A 22,502-nucleotide genomic window follows, 5' to 3' on the forward strand; every position below is an offset into this window, starting at 1 on the left:
AGAAGCTGCAGATGTCCCATCCCTGGAAATATTCAAGGCCATGTCTGGTGGGAGGTGTCCCTGCCCATGGGAGGAACACAAACACTTTTACCACTAAGTCCCTCCAAAACCCCTCCAATGCACAAAATTGCAAAAGGCTATGGACTCACATGGGTCACAGCCACATTCAGGTACTGAGCAACATCTACGTGGAATTTCTTACACTTTGATAGCTACGAGTCAGGACTGTTCTATTTGATAAAGGTGTTTTGGGTTTTGGTTTTTTTTTTTTTTCAGTGCACTCTTTCACAGTACAACTTGTAATGTATCATTTCCAGAATTCAAAAGTTTCCCCTGAGTTTGGGCCAGACAGCACTAATGCCAAGGCTTTAATGTGACCTGGAGTCTGTGCTGGCGAGACTGTGGCTCCTTAAACTGCTAAATGATTGCTCTGATATGCTGTGAGCCTCCTAAAGGGCAAAGCTTCTGCCTAAAATCGCAATTAAAAGAAGCCATTAGGATAGACATCTAACACCTACGCATAATTTTCATTATAAAATCGTTCCTTAGATTACAGTCTGACTGAGGTTGGGAAGAACAACATCCCTTTTCCCTGGACAGCACCATAAGTGGAGGCCCCAAGCAAATACCACACACACAAAAGTTTTGTGTTGTTGTTCTGCAGATCATTTGCTCCATTCAGACAATGAGGATAATTGACTTTCACCAGTCAGACATCCTTCTTCATCCCAGAACTACTAGCTGCCTCAGAAAAGCACAGCCACAATAATGACAGATTACATACAGTCTCACAGATTTTATTTAGGCAGGAGGAACTTCACAGAGAGATGAGGAGGGAAAAAAAATACCAGCGCCTTGCTTATAGATCGTGCTGTGACAATTTGAGTAGGATGATATGTACAGAGATGGAAAAGTTGAACAACAGACACAAGGATATGAAAAAGTAACTTTTTGTTTAAAAAATGGTAACTTTTCTCACTATCATAGTACTTTAAATCTATTCCATAGTACTTTAAATCTATTCTTCTTCACTCCTAGAACAAAGTCTTGGCAATTTAACTCTGGAAAAAAGTAGCATGAATTAAAAAGAGGTCAGTCTTCCCCTGCCTTGTAGTGGGTTTTTGCATCCCAAGGTGCACTGGTATCTTTTTTTATTTATTATTTTTTCCAGAAATAAAATAACCCCTGCTTGCACAGGGGACTTACTAAACCAGATCTTTCTGAAACAGTTCCCCATGGTCCACTGATCTCCATCAGCAACTCCTTGAGTCAAAACTAATGCCAGGCTTTTCTCCTAGACAGATTTGAAACGTGAATAAAATAACTTGTAATACCTAGTCTAGCTGAACTGATAGGAAAATCTCTGCATTCCCGTTGTTTGTCTTTATTAAACCACGTGACACTCAGTGATTCTTATCCACGCACACTACTTGGCAGCCTCTACTCGTGCCAAGGATTCAGTCCAGCAAACTGAAAGAAGTGAAAAGGAAATGGCTGCAGTCTCAATAGGAAGATACATTGCAAAGATAGGATATGGGCAGGGTCTAGGGCACTCTCGCTGTCATTCAAGGGCCCTGAACTGCAGTGCCGTCCACGTTGGTCACTGTCCTACCCTGAACAAACCATCTTACCTCTCTACCCCTGTTCCTCCAGCCACCCACTGTTCAGCTCCTTGCACCACCAACTTTGATGGTGTCTGCTCCTTCAATAGGGTTTCAACCCCAGAACTGCTACACTTAGAGCAGAAAGAGCACGAAAATCTGCATGTCCTCTCCAAAGAAGTAAAGCATCAATTCCATGTATCTAAGACCATGCAGAGAAAGATTAAGAAAATAAAGCCTCTATGGTCTTGTCAAGTATGCAACGAAATGTAACTGGAAGAGATTTGGGTCAAAAAAAGCAGCAAGTTTGATGCTGGCTTTGTTTTTGAAGATGTTTCCTCATTATCCCAGAGTATGTATATGTCTACACAGACAAATACTATGAAAGTACAGGAGGATAAAAACAAAGAATAAGTCACAGCTAAAAGGTTTATTTCATATTTCCACTTCATGGCAGCAGAAAGTCAAGCACTGTTTGAATAAACATAAAATAACAGTATTTTGCATTTTTGCATGTCCAAATTCTCTTGGGTTTCCACACAACCCCCTTCCCCACCCCCCCCCCCCCCCCCCGAAAAAAAAAAAAAAAAAATCCTTTAAAAAGTACTAACACTGCTGGTGGTAACTTGACAGAAAAAGAGCATACATATATTAAATCAACACTTATGCCTCAAAAAAAATCTCTGGCAAACTCCAGGTCAGATTTCACTGCAAACTCAATAATGATATGCTGTCTCATTTATATAATCTCTACAGGTCTGAACATGAAAGTACTACATTTACCAGCAGCAAGCATTTACACGATTAACTGATCTTCTCTGCAATTCCAAATACCGCATCTGACCCGCATGATTTATCTCCCAACCCTAAACAGCTCAGGTAAGTGACAAACTTCAGAATTTTGTCACACTCATGCTGCATGTTAGAGATGCCAGTGTTAAAAATAATACTGCATAGAAAGAACATGGTAATTTTAGAGTTCTTCCATTGTACCAAAACAGTCAAAGGAGGAGACTTAATAAATTAATGTAAAAATGGTTTTGTATTTATCCTCTGCCTGTCATTCAGCTTACTTAACAAGTAAGGACGTCTCAAGGATATTTTAAAGAAAGCAGCCATTTAAGAGCTATGCAGCAGTTGCTATTTCCACACTGACCCTTTGCACTGAAGTTTAACGATTTCAACTGGGTCAGGAACACTACTGAGCTAGGTCCATTGACAAAGATGTCACATTTCAGGTCTTGCTTGTCTGTAGCAAAGATAAGAATTCAGACTAGCTTCATAACTGGGGGAAGGATGCTGAAATGATTCTGACTGGCTTGCTGTGATTTTTTACTTTCATCAACAACAAACTAACAATCCTGGAGCTATTTAAATGAGTTTGCTAGTCAGTGTCCCTGTAGTCGTGCATTTCAGATAAATTTTATTTTTGGGTGTTTCGTATGAACTAAATGCTACCCTGAGAAAACACAACAGCCTCTTTGTGAACCTTCCTTTCTAAAGGTGTCTGAAGACAGGATTTGTCTACTTCTCTCACTAGTGGTGATTTAAAAACCTAGAGGAATGCAACCTCCTCAAAATGACAGTGTATAATTTCTTACACACTAATTAAAACTTCATGGAACAGGAACGGATTGTTAAAGGCACAGAAATCTCCAGTATTTAAGCCTAAATTATCTGAGTATGTTTAGAGCCTTCTCTGCTCAAGCTAAGTTTTTTGCTGAAGTGAGCCTTTGCTACTTGAATACATTATTTAGCGAGTCCATTGAAATGCACAGCAGGTCTCACAGCCATTTGTCCCCAAACAGTGGCTGCAGGACCATCCATGTGAGACAGCCGATTAAGAGCATTTGGAAAAAGCAGGATTTAAGATTTGGAGCAGCTCTGGCAGGGCCCCAGGGCAGCACCAGAAGGTGCAACTCACAGCAGAGACCCCAGCTGGAACTTTTTATGGACCCTCCTTCTCCACCTGTGAGTAATCCATTGCCATTTCATCTGAGGTCCTCCTAATTAAAACCTCCAAACCGTGCAGACTAAACCCTGATCTGGCCTCATTCTCCCCACATTGTGATCGGTCAGCAGGCCTCTTCTGAAGAGAATCAATCAGATCGATCAGGCTGCCTGATAGCTACAGACATACCATGAAGAAACACACTGTGAGGTACTAATTGCAAGGACAGCTGTCCTCCCTTACCAACCCCGTGTCAGGACAGCCAACACCAGTGTCACCATTGTTCATTACAATGGTCAAGAGAACAATGCCACATGCCTGTGCCATACATACACTGCTCCATGTCTGCTGAGCCTGCACACAAACCAACTGCACATGGTGAAATCCTGACCCTCCAGGTCAGCGGTGACTCTAGATAACTTACACAGACCAGGACTCCACCCGTGTTGTGTTTTCATTTTTTTTCACCATACTTTTAGTTGTTTACAGCAGACTTTTCAACTTTTTTTTTTTTTTTTTTTTTTTTTTTTTTTTTTTAATTTGACAGTTTATTGGAAGGCTGGCCATAAGTCCGTTTCTGTATCTAAAAGCAGTAAATCCCATTTTAGGATGGTTACTATAATGTTTGTTTTTTTTTCTTGCCTGCGTGGCACAGATAATGGTGTTTTGTATCATGCTTTTATTCTTGAAAGATCCAAAGGTTTATTGGGGGTAGAAAATTAGGACAAAAATACTTGAGAACCTGTTACTAAGATTAATTTCATCTTACATGGCTGAAGCCTGACATAGGTGTAAAACCATTTCTTCTAACTATCACTGTAAGAACCTAATCCTGTCTACTTTTTTATGTCTACTGTAGCATTACTACAAGTAATCTCACACTTTAGTCTGTGAAATCCTCTAAATAGCGAGTTCTCACTAAAATGCTAACAGTATTACTTCAGCAGTGGTACTGTGTTAAGCATCCTGAAATAGTACTGCAGATGACTTTTGTCACCACTGTTGCAATTCTCCTTGCTTTCCCAGGGTGACACAAAACTAAGCAAGCCTTTTGGAGGCTTATGGAGTCTGCAGCTCCATAGGAAGGGAGAAGATACAGGGATATCATCTCTTCTTCCCTATTGCAAGTAGAAATAAAGAGGTAGAAATGGCTGGGAATAACCTCAATTCCAGTCACAAGACCTTACTGGCTACACGTGGGTGGAAGGAGCTAACATTGCACTCACAGGAGGACAAAGACACCAGTTCATGAAGCACAAGGAGAGCGGCAGATAAACAGTAAATCCAAATCGCACTGACCTGAGTTTCAGTCCCAGGACACCAACCTGCCACTTCCTCTTGATCTGGGCACAGTCTCTTCCTTTAGGACTGCACACCTGAATGCCATTTAGGACTTGAGTCTTCTCTTTTGGGGCATTGCTCTTAAGAAAATGCTAAAAATTCTCTGGTATTTAAGAAGTTGGTTTAGTGATTTGTGGGCTATCCTGTGTTCCTCAGCTGTGTGACTGCTACTGAAATATTGCATCCAAATTGAAGTGCAATAAAGGAAGATGCTAAACTGGAAAGCATTTAGAAAAGAGTCATGAGAATAAAGATCAGACTGAAGAAAAGCAGCAAGGGACTTCAATAAGAGCCTTGAGAAGCTCATCAGTGAGAAACCTGCAAGGCCTTGATGATAATCTGTAAGTAGCTAAACTAAGAGTTTACCTTCAACAACAGTTTCTAAAATGTAGCAGATAAACACATGAAGAGCATGAAAATCAACAGAAGACATATTTAAACTAGAAGGCATGACTTTTCTCCACTCCCCTCAAATGTGTTAACTGGAATTGCTTACTCCTGATGGTGGGACCCTCTAAAACCACTACACCCTTCAAGAAAATGCCGGACTTCCTTCTTCCAGCAGGTGTTATTTTCCCTACAGTTTGCCATGCAGGTGGTTCAACTAAATGATCTCAGCGATCCCCTTTCAGCACTCTATTTCTGGAAAAAATGCTAATTTATTTATTTATAAAGCTCAGTGCTGGCTTCTATAACCTTTGGTATGGGAATTCCCAAACACGGACTTTGTGTCGAGGATAGGAAGGAGACGCCCAGCTCCTGACCCACAGTACTCATTGTAATCCAAAACTGCACTTCCCAGACACAAGCTTCATCTTGGCATGGAGCAGGTTCATTTCTTATGCAAGTATTTGACAGTCCAGCAAGGGAAGTTTGGCTGACTTTCTAAGACACAGGCTGCAGCACTGTGGACTAGATTAGATTAAGTCATTACAAACCCTTCACACGTTTGGCATCAAGTAACAAAAACATCCTTCACATCATCAACTCCAACCTTTAAAAAAAGGAAAAATCTTACAACAATCAGGAATCACACCTCTGAAAAACATACAGTTTAAAAGTAATAAACAAGTTTGAGTTATTTTTAATTAGATGTGGAGCGTATGTGCTTGTTGCATGTCCACGAAGGCCAGCAACTTTCTAGTTGAAAATCAAAAAATGGACTCAAGCAACATTAGGAAGTAGCACTTGATTGCACCCTTTTTCAGTAATGCAGTCACAAGTGGTTTTCTTTTTCTCTGATGCATTTCGCTCCTACACAAAGTTTGTTCTCTCACCAGACCAACAGAGAAGCCTACAGAATAAAGAGCCAACGTAACACACAGATGTGCTGCTTTTGCAAGGAAGTCAACTTTCCAGTGCAATTCCTGCATCGAGGAAAAGATCTGAATTAAAAGAGTTATCTCCTAAGGAGTCCTCTCTCTTCTTCTTCATGTATCAAGCCTTTTGTCAGAAAGTCGTAATGGGAAATTAGCCAGGTTTCAATCCCAGCCAATATCTGATATGTGTAAATTAGGAACTCTGCAAAATATTCTGCCATGCAGCTTTGAGTTGCTGGGAAACCAGAGGTCGGGCTGCACTGAAAGGGCAGATTATTCCCATCCCAGCAAAGGCACAGGGCTCCATTCACTGCATGGCCCCCGGCTCTCACTGCTGGGTCATGGCACTGCTGCAGCCACCGCTCCCGAGGCACAAGCGCTCCTCGGGCCCCCGGGACTCCTGTGCTCAGCCTGCAGGAGCTGCAGGCTTGCACAGCTCTCCATGCCGAAGTCACCCCTTCCACTGCCACATAAAACTTGCTATTTCACATCACTACCAAGGACCTCCTTCAGTCTAGGGGTGTCCAGGACATCCAGGGGCTGCTTTAAGTTTTAAAACCTGTAAGAGTGTATTTCAGATCCTTCAGATTCTTACATTCAGATACGGTGTTAGCGTGCAGAAGGACTATCAAGCTTACAGAAGAAAGTCAGGAGGATCCCCATGATCAGCACAGACATCTATCTGGCTGACTAGAGTTGCGTGATGGCCTGGATAAATGACCCAGCTTAATCCCGTATAATCAGTACATTAATTACACCTGCTTCTTTTATCTCAGTACGTCTCAGATAGCATCAGTCTAACTTTGGCATTTTTTTTTTTAGGATTTGGTCCTTCATTCTTGCTGCTCTTCTATCTCTACACATTCTTACATTATGCATTCAGGGCTTGCTCTGCAAATCTACACCCAGCTAGAACACCAGATACCAAGGCCAACTGAAATGCGCACACATCTGTGCGTGTGTTTGCAGGGGAAGAACAGAAAATGAAGGCAGTTGTTTGTTCTTCTGTATGTGCATATCACAGAAAAAGGCAATGCATTTGTTCTCCTAGGACTCCTTTGTTGAAATGCAACAGATCCCCCCTCTTTAATTAAGAGTTGGAAAGTCTCCTACATGAGTTCTTTGATGTTTGAGAGTACCACATCAAAATCAAATTATTTTTTTTTTCTGTTAATTCTGAAATTTCCACCTTAAGCCAAACAAAAAACCTCTTTAGTGATTTCTTGATATACTATCTAAACAAAGGGTGGAGGACCTCTTTCCCCCTATATTCCCTGCCGTGCTGCTGCAGCGACCAGGCTGACTGAACAGATGAGTCAACATCAGCAGCAGAAGGTTGGCTAGAGCAGCAGCTAGCTACCCACGCTTCCTACCAGCACTGCTAACAATTTCACATGGCAGACCAAAAACAAACAAAAAGGACACTGTGATTTCATTGCTATAGATAATATATTGGCAAACGCTAACGCTTGCAAACAAAGTCACTGTATACTTTTCTCTCACAAAAAAAGTTGCACCAACTTAGATGTACTTGTTTGTTCCAGTTCCCGTGTAGCTTGTGAAATAAGAGCTACCTACAGAGTCAACTGACTTTGCAGTATTTGCATGATTCAGAGTTACCCAAAACAGATGGCAAGAATTCTCCCTTAACACCAATATGCCATTTTAAAAAAACAATTAGTACAGCTATTAAGTGATCTAACTGCATGTGTGTATCTATATGAATACGTGGCTATTTATATATAGTATAAGTATCTGTATAAATATATAGATACACATTCAAGTAGAGAATGAATTATAATAGATGATAAAATGACATCAGTGCCTAATTAATTTAACCTTCAACCACCACCTCAGTGATTTAACTGGGATGTCACTGTTCATCTCCATGAAGCATGCAGAATTTACATTCAGGGACGCTGATCAATGGCCCTTTGTTTCCCTAAGGCAAGTTCCATCTTTTCTTAGTTACATGAAGCACATGCTTAGTTAACTCTATTTCTTTTTTTTTTTTAATTAAAAAAAAAAAAAATCCTGTGGAAAAAAGCTCTGCCTTACTTATGGTTTTACAATCTGCTGTGTCACATTTAAATAAGAACATGGCTCTTTCGGCCCCCCAGAAATGTATTTTTCTCTATCCCTCTTCACCATGATCAGAAAATCTGGAAAATATAATCATGAGACTCCATGACTGGTAAGATGCATTTTCACTGCTGGCATACTCAGCCTAGGTTTTCCTGGGACTGAAGAGCACTGTGGACTGCACTTCACTGGAGCAACAGGTGTGAAGCGTCTTCCTTCTTTGCACAGATGACTTGCAACTTCAGTCTGGGTACACAGTTGTAAGAGTGCTGCACATATGCCTCGCTTTCTTCCTTTTTTTTTTTTTTTTTTTTTTCCAAAGTTGTGTGACAAGAGGCATTGTGGCTCCAGGTACTCTATTATGTGCTGACCAGCACACCCAAAGCAGCATGAATAACTTAAACCATTCAAACATGCTCACTGAAGCCAATAAGATGTATATGCCCTTTAAGAACTTGGCTGATCTTGAGATGCTCTAGGTTGAGCATGCCAGTGGTCACAGGGAAACAGCAATTTTGGATGGCTGAACAGCAATTTCTTCTCCGAGAAATTTATACACTGGCACTCAGTATACAACAAAACAGAACCCTTACATGTTTAAGTCAGAAAGAGACACTGAAGATAGAATCAGCTTTCCTAAACAGGATTTTGTTTGCTCTGTGAACGATTTGATTACATTAACAACTTCTGTGATGCTAACTTAAGTGCTAGCCCACTTTTAGCAAACGTCACCATTTCTGCCTTTGAAAGACTACTTAGTTAATGATAGTGTAGCTCTGAGGCTGGACACCATCTCTTCTTGGCTAAATATGCACAAGTTGTGTGGCTGGCAAACTGTAGGTAGACATACTGGTCCTTTTCATGCTGAATCTGGGGCAGCCATTCATTTGAGAAAGCCAGTGTCACAAAAGGTTTGGCATTTATCTGGCTTTCTGGAAGTATATATATTCTCTCAATTCATCTACTTTATCTTTGCTTGATTATAAAAAGTTTGAGACCACCCAAATCCCCTAGTTACTATATACCTAATGTTTAAGATTTCCAGGTCCACAGAGAATAAGTTTTGAAAATGCCATTATAGATCTCATCATGTCAGCTCTGAAAATACAGCACAGCATTAGTTCGGCAACAAACTTGCCTTTTCTACACCAAACACTGTGTAATGCTCACAGGTGTGTGAGACAATCCAAGGTGGCAGCCAAAACTAGAAACTTCTCAGTGGCCTGAATGATTTACACAGTGCAAAGTGCTTCTTGGCTCATGTGCAGAAAACCAGGAACTCTGCAGACCGGATGCCTGAAGTGTACACTTACCCCGTGCTTGGGACCAAACAACAAAATTAATGCTGTCCACAGAGCCTGCAGAGTTCTGCTTTCTACCACCTCCACAGCAAAGCTCCAGGGAGCTGAGTCCTGCCGTCCAGCTTCTTATTGCTGGAGCAGGGAGCACACATCAGGAGCTTAGGGGAGACAGACCAACAACAGCAACCTCAAACTCTTCCTGTAGATCAGGCTAATTGCCATCATGCAGGTAGGACTCAGCTGTTGTCCTGCAACATGGATTTTACAACTAAATTCTACTTCATACAACTAAAAATGCAATCTCATTTCTCTAACATTGACATAACAACAGTGTTAAGAATGGACATGCCTTGCTTCTTAGATGTATCAACTTCCTAAAAACACTAGAAAACAATTTGAGTGTTTTCAACAAAATTAAGATGCATTGATGACATTTCAGCCAATGTTTCATGTCTGAAGTATGTTACAAGGTAACTGCAGTTGTACTTAGTCCTTATGAATTTATCACAGTGAGTTTTTCTCCCATGAAGTCTTTGCTTATTTGCAGTACACTCTGATTAAACTAACAAAAGCCACACACACATTCACAGGTACAGTTAAATATGAAAACAAAGTTTAAGAACTGACCCAAGTCTACTCTTCAACATTACCATTCGCTCTTAACATAACTTTTATATTCTGAGGGTGCCGCTGATAAAGATTTGTGAATAGCTGGGACAGTACTACAACTTCCAGATAATTCCTATCAGCAATCTAGCTGTATTGAAAAAAATCAATGTTATTATGCTTCTATTTATATTGCAAGGTACACAGCTCATAAGTACTTTTTTTTTTTTTGAATAAGCAAATAACAAATGAGAAACAAAATGAACGCTCCCCTTTTTGAAGCTAAGCAGTTTCAGCAAAAGAAATACCGAATACCTTTAATTCATGTTCCACACAACAAAAATACCACCTACTTTTTGACCTACCGCCACTGTTACCACTTGGGGTTTAAAAGGACGTATCTTAACATCAGTGCGAGAAGAACAATCAGGAGTTATGAGAATCCCCTTTCCCAGTCCCATACGCACTTTATCAGATCATATCACCTCCATCTAGATTTGCAAGGCAAATCTAGGGTTGCTCGTCTTGAGACCAGAATAAAACTCCCATAGACTTCAATGACACAGGATCAAACCCATTCCCTTCACAACAGGTTCTCTCAAGCAATTTTAGACTAATTTTCTACCCTGTGGCTGAATTCTAATGTTCGCAGAGGCAAGCTCTTTAAGTGGGAAAGCAAGAACAAAATGAAGATCCCAGAACAGAGCTGTTCTACTTGCTGGGCTGTGGGGTTTGTTTCATGGGGGGCAGAAGGGGGCAAATGACGCAGAGCAAGACAAAATACAATGCTGTCATAATATCCTTTATGTTATTAATATATATACAGGCACATTCAGTTTCCTGTGTTTCTGCAGTGAAAGAATTACTGTCTCAAATGCATCCCATCAAGTTTCACCAGAACTAAAAGAGCAGTTTAAACCTCTGGGTACTGCAGATATCTCACTGGACTCTCCCACCCCCGAATGCATTCATCCCCACTGACACTTTTCTGCAATGTAATCAAAGCCAAACTACAGCCGTGCCTTATGCTGTAATAAAGTGCAGGGATACTACATTCCTAAACTTTACATAGCTGGTTCTCCTGAATCTATGCCACGAATTGCTAAACAACAGAAAAGATCTTTCTCCACAAAGCAGACCATCGCCGCAGCTCAGATCTTCCCCCCTCTGCACACACAGCTCCAGCTCTGCTGACTTTTTTCCTGCTCTGCGAACAATCACTCCTTTAACTTTCAAACAGAGCATGATTTAGTAAAGCAGACCGCTTGGAAGGAAAGTTCTCCTGGCGTTCAAAAATATGATTAGACCCGTAATTTAGTCATTTGTTCATAAACCTGATTCTGCACACATTTAACCTCTTTAAAAGAAAATTCAAGACCAGAAACATTTCCAATACAGCTTGCTCTGACAAACTCCAGGCATTTTCTTTTCTCTTCCTACAAGTCCACTGCAGCTCCAAGCATGCAAGATTAAAATTATTAGAAGAAAAAGAAAAAAAAAACCACACACACAAAAAACAACTGCATGAATTAGACCCTTACCTTTTAAGGCTTTTTCACCCTTCAGCGTTCACCCATTGTGAAAAACTGAATCTTTAGCAGTTGCAGCTATGCACACACACAGACCAGGGCTTTCTTCAGCTCACTGGTATTTCAAGTCTTTCATGTGATATCTTTGGCTGTACTTGCTTAATTCATTCCTGCTGCACTCAAAGGAAGTCAAGCCTAGCGAGGGCTGGCTCTACAGCAATTGCTGTAGATATTCCTGACTAACAGGACAGCAGGGCTAATCTCACTTTATAAGCATCAAGAATGTAAATATATTTCACAGCCAACAAATTCCTAAATCTTAAGAGATAAAACGCACAAAATGCCCTGAGACACAGTTCAGCAAGGGAGTTACGAATGCTGAAGTTTTTGCTAAAGAACAATACTCTCTGCCCCAGCTACGCTTTTGGAGTTTTAACGATGGCTATTTATCATGGACTCTGCATATTCCCTTGTAGTAGTTACCATGAGAACACAGCAAACAGGATTTGAATTTAAATTGCCACCTAGAGATGCGGGAGGACTTTTTTGTTGTTGTTGTTGCAGTTAGAAAAGGAAAACTCCAAAAGCTTGATGAAGTACACACTTTTTCCACACACGCATTTGCATGACAATGCTTGCAATTCAAATACTTGGTGCCAATGCACCAGAAGGAAGAAAAGCCAAGTTCTTTGCTTGGTATATATAAAAAGAAACTACTTCAGATTTGTGATCAGCAGTTGCAGTTCTGCAAATGCCTGTCCATGCCACCTAACCACATACAAAGGAATTCAGAAAACACGCAAAGAAGCCAGCAGGTAGTGCAAAATGCAGAGTAAGACCGGTAAGACCCTCTGCTGCTGGCAGAACAACTGCTGCAGCAGTCCAAGTTCTTCTCACTTTTAACTACTACAAGTATCAGCTCAGAAAGAATAACTACACAGCAAGCATTGCACTTGAAAAACACTCCAACCCGAGGCTTTTCTTTTTCCCCCCACAGAATTGGTCTGGAGCTTGCTGCTTGGGCCACCTCCTCCCAAAGCAGCATCTGCTCTCCACACAGCCTCCCAGCCTGCTCCTGCATGGACACCACCACATTTACCATCAGAGATCTGACAACGACCTGTGGACAGACTCCCACCAAATGCTCTTTCTGGAGAGCATGGCAACCGGGCACTTTCACAAAACACTCAAAAAAGTCTGTTTGCCTGCACTGCCTGGGATTTGATGCCATCTTTGCAACACAGCACCTGCTCCCTCCCCGGTAGCACCCATCCCAGCTCTCGAGCTTTAAACACCTCCCTTTTTACAGTCCTTACACGTGGTCACTGGAAAAAACTCTTAACACACTTAAGCAAAGGGATGCCTTGTCAGCCCTGCTTAGTTAGCAACAAACCTTGATGAAGAAGAAGGACATGCCTGTCTGGGCAGCTGCCTGGAGAGAGGAACGACCTGCTTCAGCCCAGCAAGCAGCTGTGCTCTGAGACAGGGATAAAGGGGCACCCCGGGCAGCATTACTGGCACGCTGCGTGAAGACAGCACAGAAGCTGGGCAGTGCCTGTGCAGCGCAAGACTCGCTGCAGGAACCGTCTTGTTCCATGGGTTCAGATCCACACGTAACGTTACTGCTGGCACTGCGCAAGCAAGGATTGCTTTCCTTACACCCACTCCCTTCATCACTTTTACCTGAGGAGTCTTCTAGTGCCTGACCTAATTAATTACTTAAGTGATGTGCCAGAAAATGATGCAGCTGGGACATAATCCACAAGTCTTGATTTGAAGCTATGTAATTCTGCAAAACCCAAGGCGACAAGATCCAGGTAGCTGAATTAAGCCGTGTCAGCTGGGCACGGTGCCACACCTTATGACTGTGCCATCCTGATGAAGAATAAAGCCTTATGAGAGCTAGTTAAAGCAATAAGGACAAATAGTTCATAGTTGGCCCTGTGTACTTGTGGCAAGAGATGTGAGAGCAGGGAAACATGCTCTGCTTTGGGGAAATGGCTGGTCTCTCCAGGAGCATGAGCCCGAAGAGCAGTGCTCTGAGCCATACCCGGACTGCCTCAGCAAGTCTGATCCATGCTCAGAGCCTGCGGCTCTGCTTCCTCCAGCAGCAATGACAGCAGTAATTGGCAGCCAGAGAGCCTTCTTAAGACAAATATTTATTGAGAACAACTGAGATTAAAGACAAATTTTTAAAATAGGCAGGAAGGATCTCTAATACACGAGCAATTACACACCTATAAATGAATACTGCCAGACCATAACTTTCTACAGACAGTACCACACACCCCCTGCAGTTGTAGCTGGGCCTTTACTTTCAAAGTATTACAACAGGGAAGTTGTACGGACAATGATCAGGCTTTCTGTTCCCTCCTTATGGACATCCAAATTTACCTCATAATGTGCCAGCTCCCAGCACCAGCAACCATAGCAGCTTCACTGCAGAAGGGCTACCCCAAGGCTCTACAACTGGGTCAGTAAACCATAAAGATGCCTCCATTTGGAACCTAATGTTTTTTAGGTTTTAATTGCTGGGCTCAGCCTCTTGATGAAAAAAAATAAAAATAAAAATAAATAAATAAATTTAAAAAAAAAGAAAAACAAAACAAAACAACCCCCCCCCCCCCAAAAAAAAAAAAAAAAAACAAAAAAAAACACAACCAAACAACAAAAAACACAAAGACATCTACATGCCAGTCTGCTGACAGACTGAGGCTGGTGTATAAAGTATATGCTTGAGATACAACTGCAGTAGGATGTGCATAAAAATTTGAAGCCAGACCACTGTATTAAGGATTTTTTTTAAATGAAGATTTCTAAAAATAAGTATTTTATCCTGATGGCTAACAATCCTGTGCTGAAGGTTTAGCCTTGAAGTTCAGAGCCTCCCATCCTGCATCATTCAGGTTTTATGTCAGGGCTGTTTCTTGCTGCATTGGCATTACAGTTGCTCTGTTTCATGCATATTTCTGCAAAAAAAAAACTCTCTACAAGGTAAACTCAGTAATTCATGGAGTCAAGGTTCAATACGACAATACTGTAATTCCAGCCTGACCACCAGTACACATACTGCTGAACTTGTACCTGCTCTACACCCTGTGTACAATCATCGTCGCAGATGGGACCAAGCTGTTCTTCCATTGTTCCTTTGTACCACGTTCCTGAGCTGTACTTCTAATTGGTGTTTAGGTTGCTATCATGCCATACTTATGTCTGTAATGATTCAGAGCTATTTTAAGAGTACAATTTTCATTCAGACGCCAAGTGAAATAGGTTTGCATCTTATTTGGTATTAGGGGACATGCTACTTGCTATTCCACAGTGTCTCATGGCTATTAATGACCCATGCCTCAAAGCACACTGCAGGTGCCAATAGCCTTACCTTGATCCCTTTAAGTGGCTCTGTCCCCAGAAACGCTGTTAGCAATCTTACTGCCTTGATACTAATTTTCCCAGAATGAATATGCACATGATGACAGGACTCCTAAGTAGCAGTAACCCTCACAGAATCTATTACAGACCTTTTTGTACCAGCCTTTCTTTGAATTGCAAAGCTATTAATGGTTTTCCTGTTTCTCCCTGTAACCCCTAGCTTTGCAGTAGAGGTTTACAATACAGGTTTAATTTTGTCTCATTTCTTTACCTCATCTAGTTAAATTTAAAGATTAAATATATATAAAATAACTGCAGAGAAAAAAAATGCCCTGTCAGAGATCAAACGCTTCAGAGAAGAAGGCTTTCATCTTGCCAGTAGCTAGACTATCACTGCAACACAGGAATAAGACCAACAATAAACGAACAGAAAGCAAAGTCACTAGAGGCTCAGCACTCAGAAAAAAAAAAAACAAAAAAAACAAAAAAAAAAACAAAACCACATCTGGTCTACATCAAGAATTTCATGCCAACTCTAGTGAAACCAGGATTTTGCCCATCAGGATCAAACTGGATTAAGCCCTGAGCCTGCTTACCTATGTGCATGAGAGAACAGCAGTGGCTGAACCTGTCTCAAGAGCAGGGAATTACAGGAGCAAGCTGTACTAACCAAAGTTTTAAAATAGATCAGCACAGATGAGGCCGTTTCAGAGAAGAACACCAACACTAGAGGTAGGGGCCACCCACAGGGATTATACCAACATTAAGACTCTGAAGAAAAGTTCTGAATGGAGGGGAACTCGAGAAGTCACTTGAGCCAACTGTCTGAGGCTGGCTCCTTCTGGCCAATGGGAGAATTTCTGTCCCTGGAAGAGATCGCATAGACAGTTCAGAACTTAGATTTACCCAAACTGACTCCTGTTGTTAAGCACAAAGGCTTAACAACTTTTTATTAGTAAAAGCAAACCTTGAAGAAACATGCAGCTAAGTTGCTGTAGAAGTAGATGTAGTTTGTTTTTAAAACACTTCTGAAAAACAAACAAATAATATGCACAGAAAGGATGGATGAAGAACAGAAAAGGCAAGGTTGCCAGTATGAATCATTATCAGATAGAAAAGGAGGCAGGAAAAGAAACATGAGGGGAAAAAAAAAAAAAAAAGAGAGAGAAACTTGTGTGAAATTTCAGAAGGATGAAATGATATGTAGCTCTGAATGCTGCATTGAAGTTGAAGGGAATGAAGGAGAAAGACCCTTCATTAGCAGAAAACACTCATTAAGCATTCCAAGTGGAAAAGTTTCCACGTTATGGCTAGTCAGAAGAGACTGGAAACTGTGAAGACAGATAGACTGATTGTTTAGGGGTCTCCCAAAGATTAATGGGTCCTCTGTTCTTCTGTCTGAGGCCTGCTTGCTGAAATGTCTTGTGACAAAAGGTCATGTACTCTATGTGCTCCCTTTAGGAAATTGCTCTAATGAGTGTAGATCCCGCTTTGATATGTAAATGTTTAGTATTTTATTGCATGTGCTGAATTGTTTTTGCTTGCCACTGTAACATATTTGAAAATTAAACTTTTGATCAATTAAAAATCAAATAATTACTGTAAATTATCATCTCTCTTATCCAACATGAATAAACTTTAATGACTAGAAGAGCGGAGGAAGTCCTGTCTGCTGCATGTTCTGCTTTTCAAAGCTTTGAATGTCTTCCATCTGCTCAACCTCATTCACCTACAGAATTCAAACATGCTTCTATGGTAAAATAGCTCTCAGGCACCACCTCCTCCTCTCCAGAATTTCAGAGGATGCTCGTTGATAGATGTATTACCTATTCGTACCCAGTCACGAGAGTAACGAGTAGTTTGAGAGGCTTTGCTCTTGACAACACAACTTCTGCTCTTTCCTTTCAGAGCCCTTCTGGTCCAGCTCTCCTTTACTGCTGCATATTTCAAAAAAGCAATTAAAATGTCTTTCTTTCAAATCATTTGTTAATTCTCAAGCACCATTTAAATTAAATACCTTTTGAAGGGTGGCATTTTAGCATTCCATGTCACTGCCACCACAGAGTAAAACCTACAGACAGAAAACATACTGAAAGCATCCTAATTTCTCCATTTTAGCATCTCATCTGAATGTTTCTGGCATTTATGTTTCTATCCAGCCCTTCACAGTGAGGCATATATGTGGTAATCCCTGACAGTTCATGTGTTGCTAACGTCCCTCTGAGCTGTGCCAGTTCACAGCTATGCAAACCAACCCACCCTGTGTTCCTTTGTCTTGCTGAAAAAAAGCAACATGTCATACGGCAGGACGAACTATGAAAGACAACTCTAACATGATGCACATCCACAGAATCCAGCCAAGCTACAGAAGAGCTAGATGTCATCCACAGGCCTGCCTCTGCAGAGGTGTTGCAGCAGGAGGAATACTAAAAACTACACAAGACTGGCACTAAAAATCACCATGTCTGTGAGATGGAAGAAACAGACAGCAGTGCCCAGCAGACAAAACTTAAAATATTGAATTCCAGAAATGCATTCTGAGAATACCTTCCTGAGTGCAAAATGTCATTCACAAGTATTATGTACTATTTTCCTCCTTGTTTCCCATCAGGTCTTCTACTGCGCCAGCTCCAAGTAAAGTGCATGATCCTTTCCCTACTACAACATCAATCTAGTTCTTCAAATAGGATTTCTTTAATTTGATTCAACAGCTTCACCAGGTAACTTGCAATGAAATTAAAGCAAATGGAAAACAAGGACAAACACTTTTGTGTGAGTTTTCATTGATATTTTTGTGCACACTTTGAAAGGGACTGTCTACAGGAATTTCCAAATCTCTTTTTCTGCACAGAAACCTACAATTAGATGTGGTTTCCTGAGACTGAAGCTGTCTCAAGATTCTCTAAAGCTTCTGCTTTCATAGATGCTAATTCTGTGAGAACTTTAATTTTAGTAAAATGTATGTGCAGATACAGTAGCATATGCCAAATTCACCAGGGATGGAGCATTCCAGTGGGAAAAGACTGTGAGAACAACAAGGACTATTGGAGTGGGAACTCAGTGGTTTTCTTGCAATGGAAACACAACAAGCACCCAGTCCTTGCATCAACCATGGCAAATCCTTGTGACTTTGGCACTATAGAGATGAGCTTTACTTGGATGCAAATGGACAAACAAGAAAAAACACTAGAGTTACGGAAATTCGTCTTATATTCTAGTGGCAGCAGGTGGGCTTTATGAGGGCTGTGGGGCTGCCAGAAATAAATGGGAGCAGGGAAAACAGGCTTTTCAAAACTGCACTCCCTCAGTGATCAGGAACGTTGCTACACACACGTGCTCATCGAACCCAGCTGCCAGCAAAGACTCTGTCATCCATGGGGTTTTGGCTGCCTTGTGGCTGCAAATCAAAGCATACTCAGAGCATGAAAGACTTCAGAACACAGAAAACAGGTCCCATTTGCTTACTGGCTAGTTCCTCTTGCTAAGGTGCCCACAATCTGCATGTTATTTCACATACTACGAGCAACAGTGCGAAAGCGTAGTTAAAAACAGTTAGCAGCTGAAAGCATGTAAGGTCAGAGACATACCATACAGACAATCCAAAAAAGCTGGGAAATCTGGAAATCTGCCTGGTTTGATGTTTCATTGTCCTGATTAACTACATAACTCATATAAATGTAGTATCTAAAACCAGATTTATAGCAAAGTCAGCTATTTGCATTGTGAAAACCATAAAGCATTTTTCCTAGTACCTCTACTTGTCGCATTTTTACATATACAGACCATACCAAACAATGGTCTATAAAGCCAGAAAATGACACACAAAATCCCACAATATCAGGACCAGCTAACAATATTAACTTCAGCAATTACTATACTGTTACCTTCATCTTCTACAGAGCCCTCAAACATATCTAATTAAGTCTTGATATCTTCTTTCATTATCTGCAACTCAAAGACGAATTGATACAGTAAGCCTTAGTTTCCAAGTCTCTTTTAAAAACCTATTTTGTAACAGAACTTAACAGCCAGCATGATTATGCCTAGTATTGCACATAAATTGGAAGAAAAGTATTTGTTACATGCACCACCATTCACTTCCTCTACTGATTTAAAACTAGCTTTGTAGTTTTGACATCTTTTTCCTAAAAAGGCTCTCACAGGTTATAAAATTGGCAACTCTTCCCTTTATAACCATCCTTAGAGCCCACACAGAAAGTTTTGAACACTGGCTATTAAAAAGGTGCCCAGAGACCAAGTCTGCCTGAAAAAAAAAAACAATCAAAAACCTTTCCCAGTACCTTTACTTTGCAGATTCTTTTACAAAGCTGGTGAAGAACGCTACTGTCTACATCACACATCTGTAAATAACCAACCAAGCAGTGAAAGATTAAGCCTGGGATACACAGAAAAGACAGAAGCAATTTTAAATCTTACCTTCTGCACATTGGGTTTGATGCACCGAATGAAAAAAGGATTTGAAGAACTCAGTGTTGCCATTAAAGAATGAAGTGATTCCTAAAATACAGGTGGAAAGAAGACAGCACTTCACAAGTGGACTTTTTGTACAAGCAAAATACCCCAGAAAAAGCTCTTACAGCTTAGTACTGCAGACAGTATCTACTGCAACACCTAGCGGTTCACACCAGAAAATACAACATTATGTAAACTTATAACACTGTGAGCATACAGAATAAACATATGCATGCTTGTTTCTTCCACTAGCCCCTCTGATCAAAACTTTCATTGTTCTTCTACAGTGAACAAGATGTACAGGTTGATAATGAGGGAAACCGTTCATATGGAAACAACAAATTAGAAAATTTCTGTTTCAAGTATCTTTGAATGAGTGTTTTAAGACTTAGGATCCACATTTTGCAAACTGTTATACTCAATCAAGCCACAAAGCAAGGTGGAGGTCTAAGGTGAAACTAAAATAACTGCAAAAACTAGATTTCCTCTTTTTATTTCAACCACCCAATATCCATTCATTTTCCAATTTCCCTGCAATCAGCAGCATTTTGTTCAGAGTTCCCCTTTCCTACATGGTTTCTCCCTTTCTTGCTATAAAAGAACACTGTAGTAGTAAATATAAATCAACATGAAGGCAGAAAAAATGTAAAACATTTCTGAAAAAAAAAAAAAAGTACTTTAGAATATAGTACCTACTGTTTTGTCAGGAATAGATTTTCAAACAAATCCCCCTATCTGACAAAAATTGAGTAAACTATATAGTGGTAAAGAAGATATATCTTACTGAAAGACAACACTTAAGCGGACAGCTGCACAGTTATTTCATTTGATAGCTAACTGCTATCAGTTATTTATTGTACTTAACAATAAAAAGATACGCTATAAGTTTCAGTAAAAAATAGAGAAAAAATGTAAAAATGTGTTGTTTTTTTTTTCCTCCCTCTGAGATTTGTAACTCTGTATGACCCAATTCACATTATACTATCAGTTATCTAAACCTCAAACTGGAGATAAAAATCACAAAAAAAACCTCAGTCTTTTTATGATTATTATTTTAATTATATATGCACCCCTTTCCCTCCCGAGCCATTATTCCAACTTGCCCCATTCTGTATCATTAAGTATGATAATTCCATTTTAAACTGAAACCTTATATTTACTTGCAGATATACAAATGACTGAGCAGGAGCATAGCCCACACTCTGAACAGCACTGAAAACTAGCAATGGTAACGTTTCACTCCTCAAAGGTGGCACTGTGTGCCAGGCAGCAAAGAGAATACAGAGCAAGCTGCCAAGTAGAGAGAAAATTCACTTTTTAAAGGAGCAACACTGTGTGCCCTAACATATGTTTCTGAGTGAAACTGCCAAGGGCAGTCTGTTGCAACAAATTCTTGCTTTAATCTGCAGACGAAGGGTTTTCTTGGTGATTAAACAGGAAGCGATAAAGGCAACAGGCAGAGTTGTGGATGTGCACAAGAGTTGCTACTGAGCAAAGGGAGCAAATGGTGAAGTGACTGGGAACATAAATGATAGTTCTGTGGGTTATTTGCTTTTGCTGGCCTCTGGACTAGGAATCAGAGGCAGCAAATATTAAACAGTGAGAAGATACAAAGACAAATATTTTTGTGTAAAGACAAATATTTACGCTTTTGAAGTAATGGCTTCATTTGCATAAACCCTGTGTGAACATTACCTATCTATGGACCTCTAAGACAATTCTCAGACTTCTAGCAACACCAACTACAACACCAGCACAGACTGGAAAGTTGGTCAGTTTAAACAATGATGATTTGATCTGTTTTCACACTCATCTTTGGTACAGGTATCCAGATTTTATAAAGCTCTGCACACCTTTAAGTCAATGTCAGATGATGAGCCAAAATGAAGTTATCCTTGCTTTAAGCAATAAACTGACGCAGATAATATCCAACTTCAGCTATTTGACATACACTCCCTGGCCCACAACAGTCAGCACTCTGAATCAAATGAAAAAAAAGAGTTAACTAGCCTATCCTAAGAACTTTGGACAGCTTTAAAACATGGAAAAATACCCTAACAAATTCATTGGGGATAGCGTGACTTGAAAGTCAACCTCTTGTAAAGCACTCTGACTAGTTAATGGTCAGTTAGTGCAGCTTTAGCTAAGAGGCAACCGTGTTCTGATTTCATATTTTATCATGTTTTATGCTGTCTGTGGGCCCTGATGAAGAAGAGAAGGAACTCTACATTATGTTCTATCTTGCAAAGTAGATGAAAAATATACTTAGTTTCTGTATGTTAACATCTTAAGACCTACTTTACACAGATAGAACTATGTGGAAACAGTACCTTGCCTTATCCCCAAGAGCTAGCAAATAATTTCACCCCATCACAAGTGGGTATTGTGTGAGGCAAGCAACGATAGCACAGAGCAGGCTGTCCACAGAATATAACATTTGTGTTTTTCAATAAAATGCACTGTGTGCGCCCCAGCATACATTCCTTCCTGTTTTGTCCAACAGTCAGCAATAGTCTGTTAGGATAAAATCTGCCCTCAAGGGGGTTAAGCCTGCTCCCTTTAAAAAAAAAAAAAGTAAATGAAGAGTGCAAATGTATATTAATTTAAGCAAAATGAAAGACAACTAATCCAGACTTGTACTCCTGCAATTTAGAAAGGGTTTTGTGCCAAACTTTCTCTTTTAAATAATTTGCAGATAGACTTTAGACTTTATGCTAGATTTCAATTTGGTGCCATTTTTGATGGCAGGGCTATAAAGCCTCATAAAATGCTGTTTAATGTAAATGCTTTCCAAGCTAAGTTACAAAGCAATGCAACATCTTAGTGAGATATTTACTCAGTACTTATTTTTCATAGTATACAGGCACTGCTGTAAGGCTTTGTGCATTTGTGTGGTTGGCTTTGAATTAGAAAGACGAAACAAAACC

At 40.4% G+C, this 22,502-nt stretch overlaps 1 protein-coding gene across 1 annotated transcript in view; it reads right to left on the minus strand.

Annotated features, from left to right (window-relative positions):
• The window catches only part of MYO10 (myosin X), a 162,486-nt gene that overhangs the window by 36,303 nt on the left and 103,681 nt on the right, over positions 1 to 22,502 (minus strand). The window contains exon 19 of the mRNA XM_068670841.1: positions 19,540 to 19,620. Within this exon, the coding sequence (XP_068526942.1) occupies positions 19,540 to 19,620 (81 nt within the window). The remainder of the gene's footprint in view (positions 1 to 19,539; positions 19,621 to 22,502) is intronic.

This window comes from Anas acuta, chromosome 2, assembly GCF_963932015.1.
Source record: "Anas acuta chromosome 2, bAnaAcu1.1, whole genome shotgun sequence".
In the NCBI taxonomy this organism is placed as follows: Eukaryota; Metazoa; Chordata; class Aves; order Anseriformes; family Anatidae; genus Anas; species Anas acuta.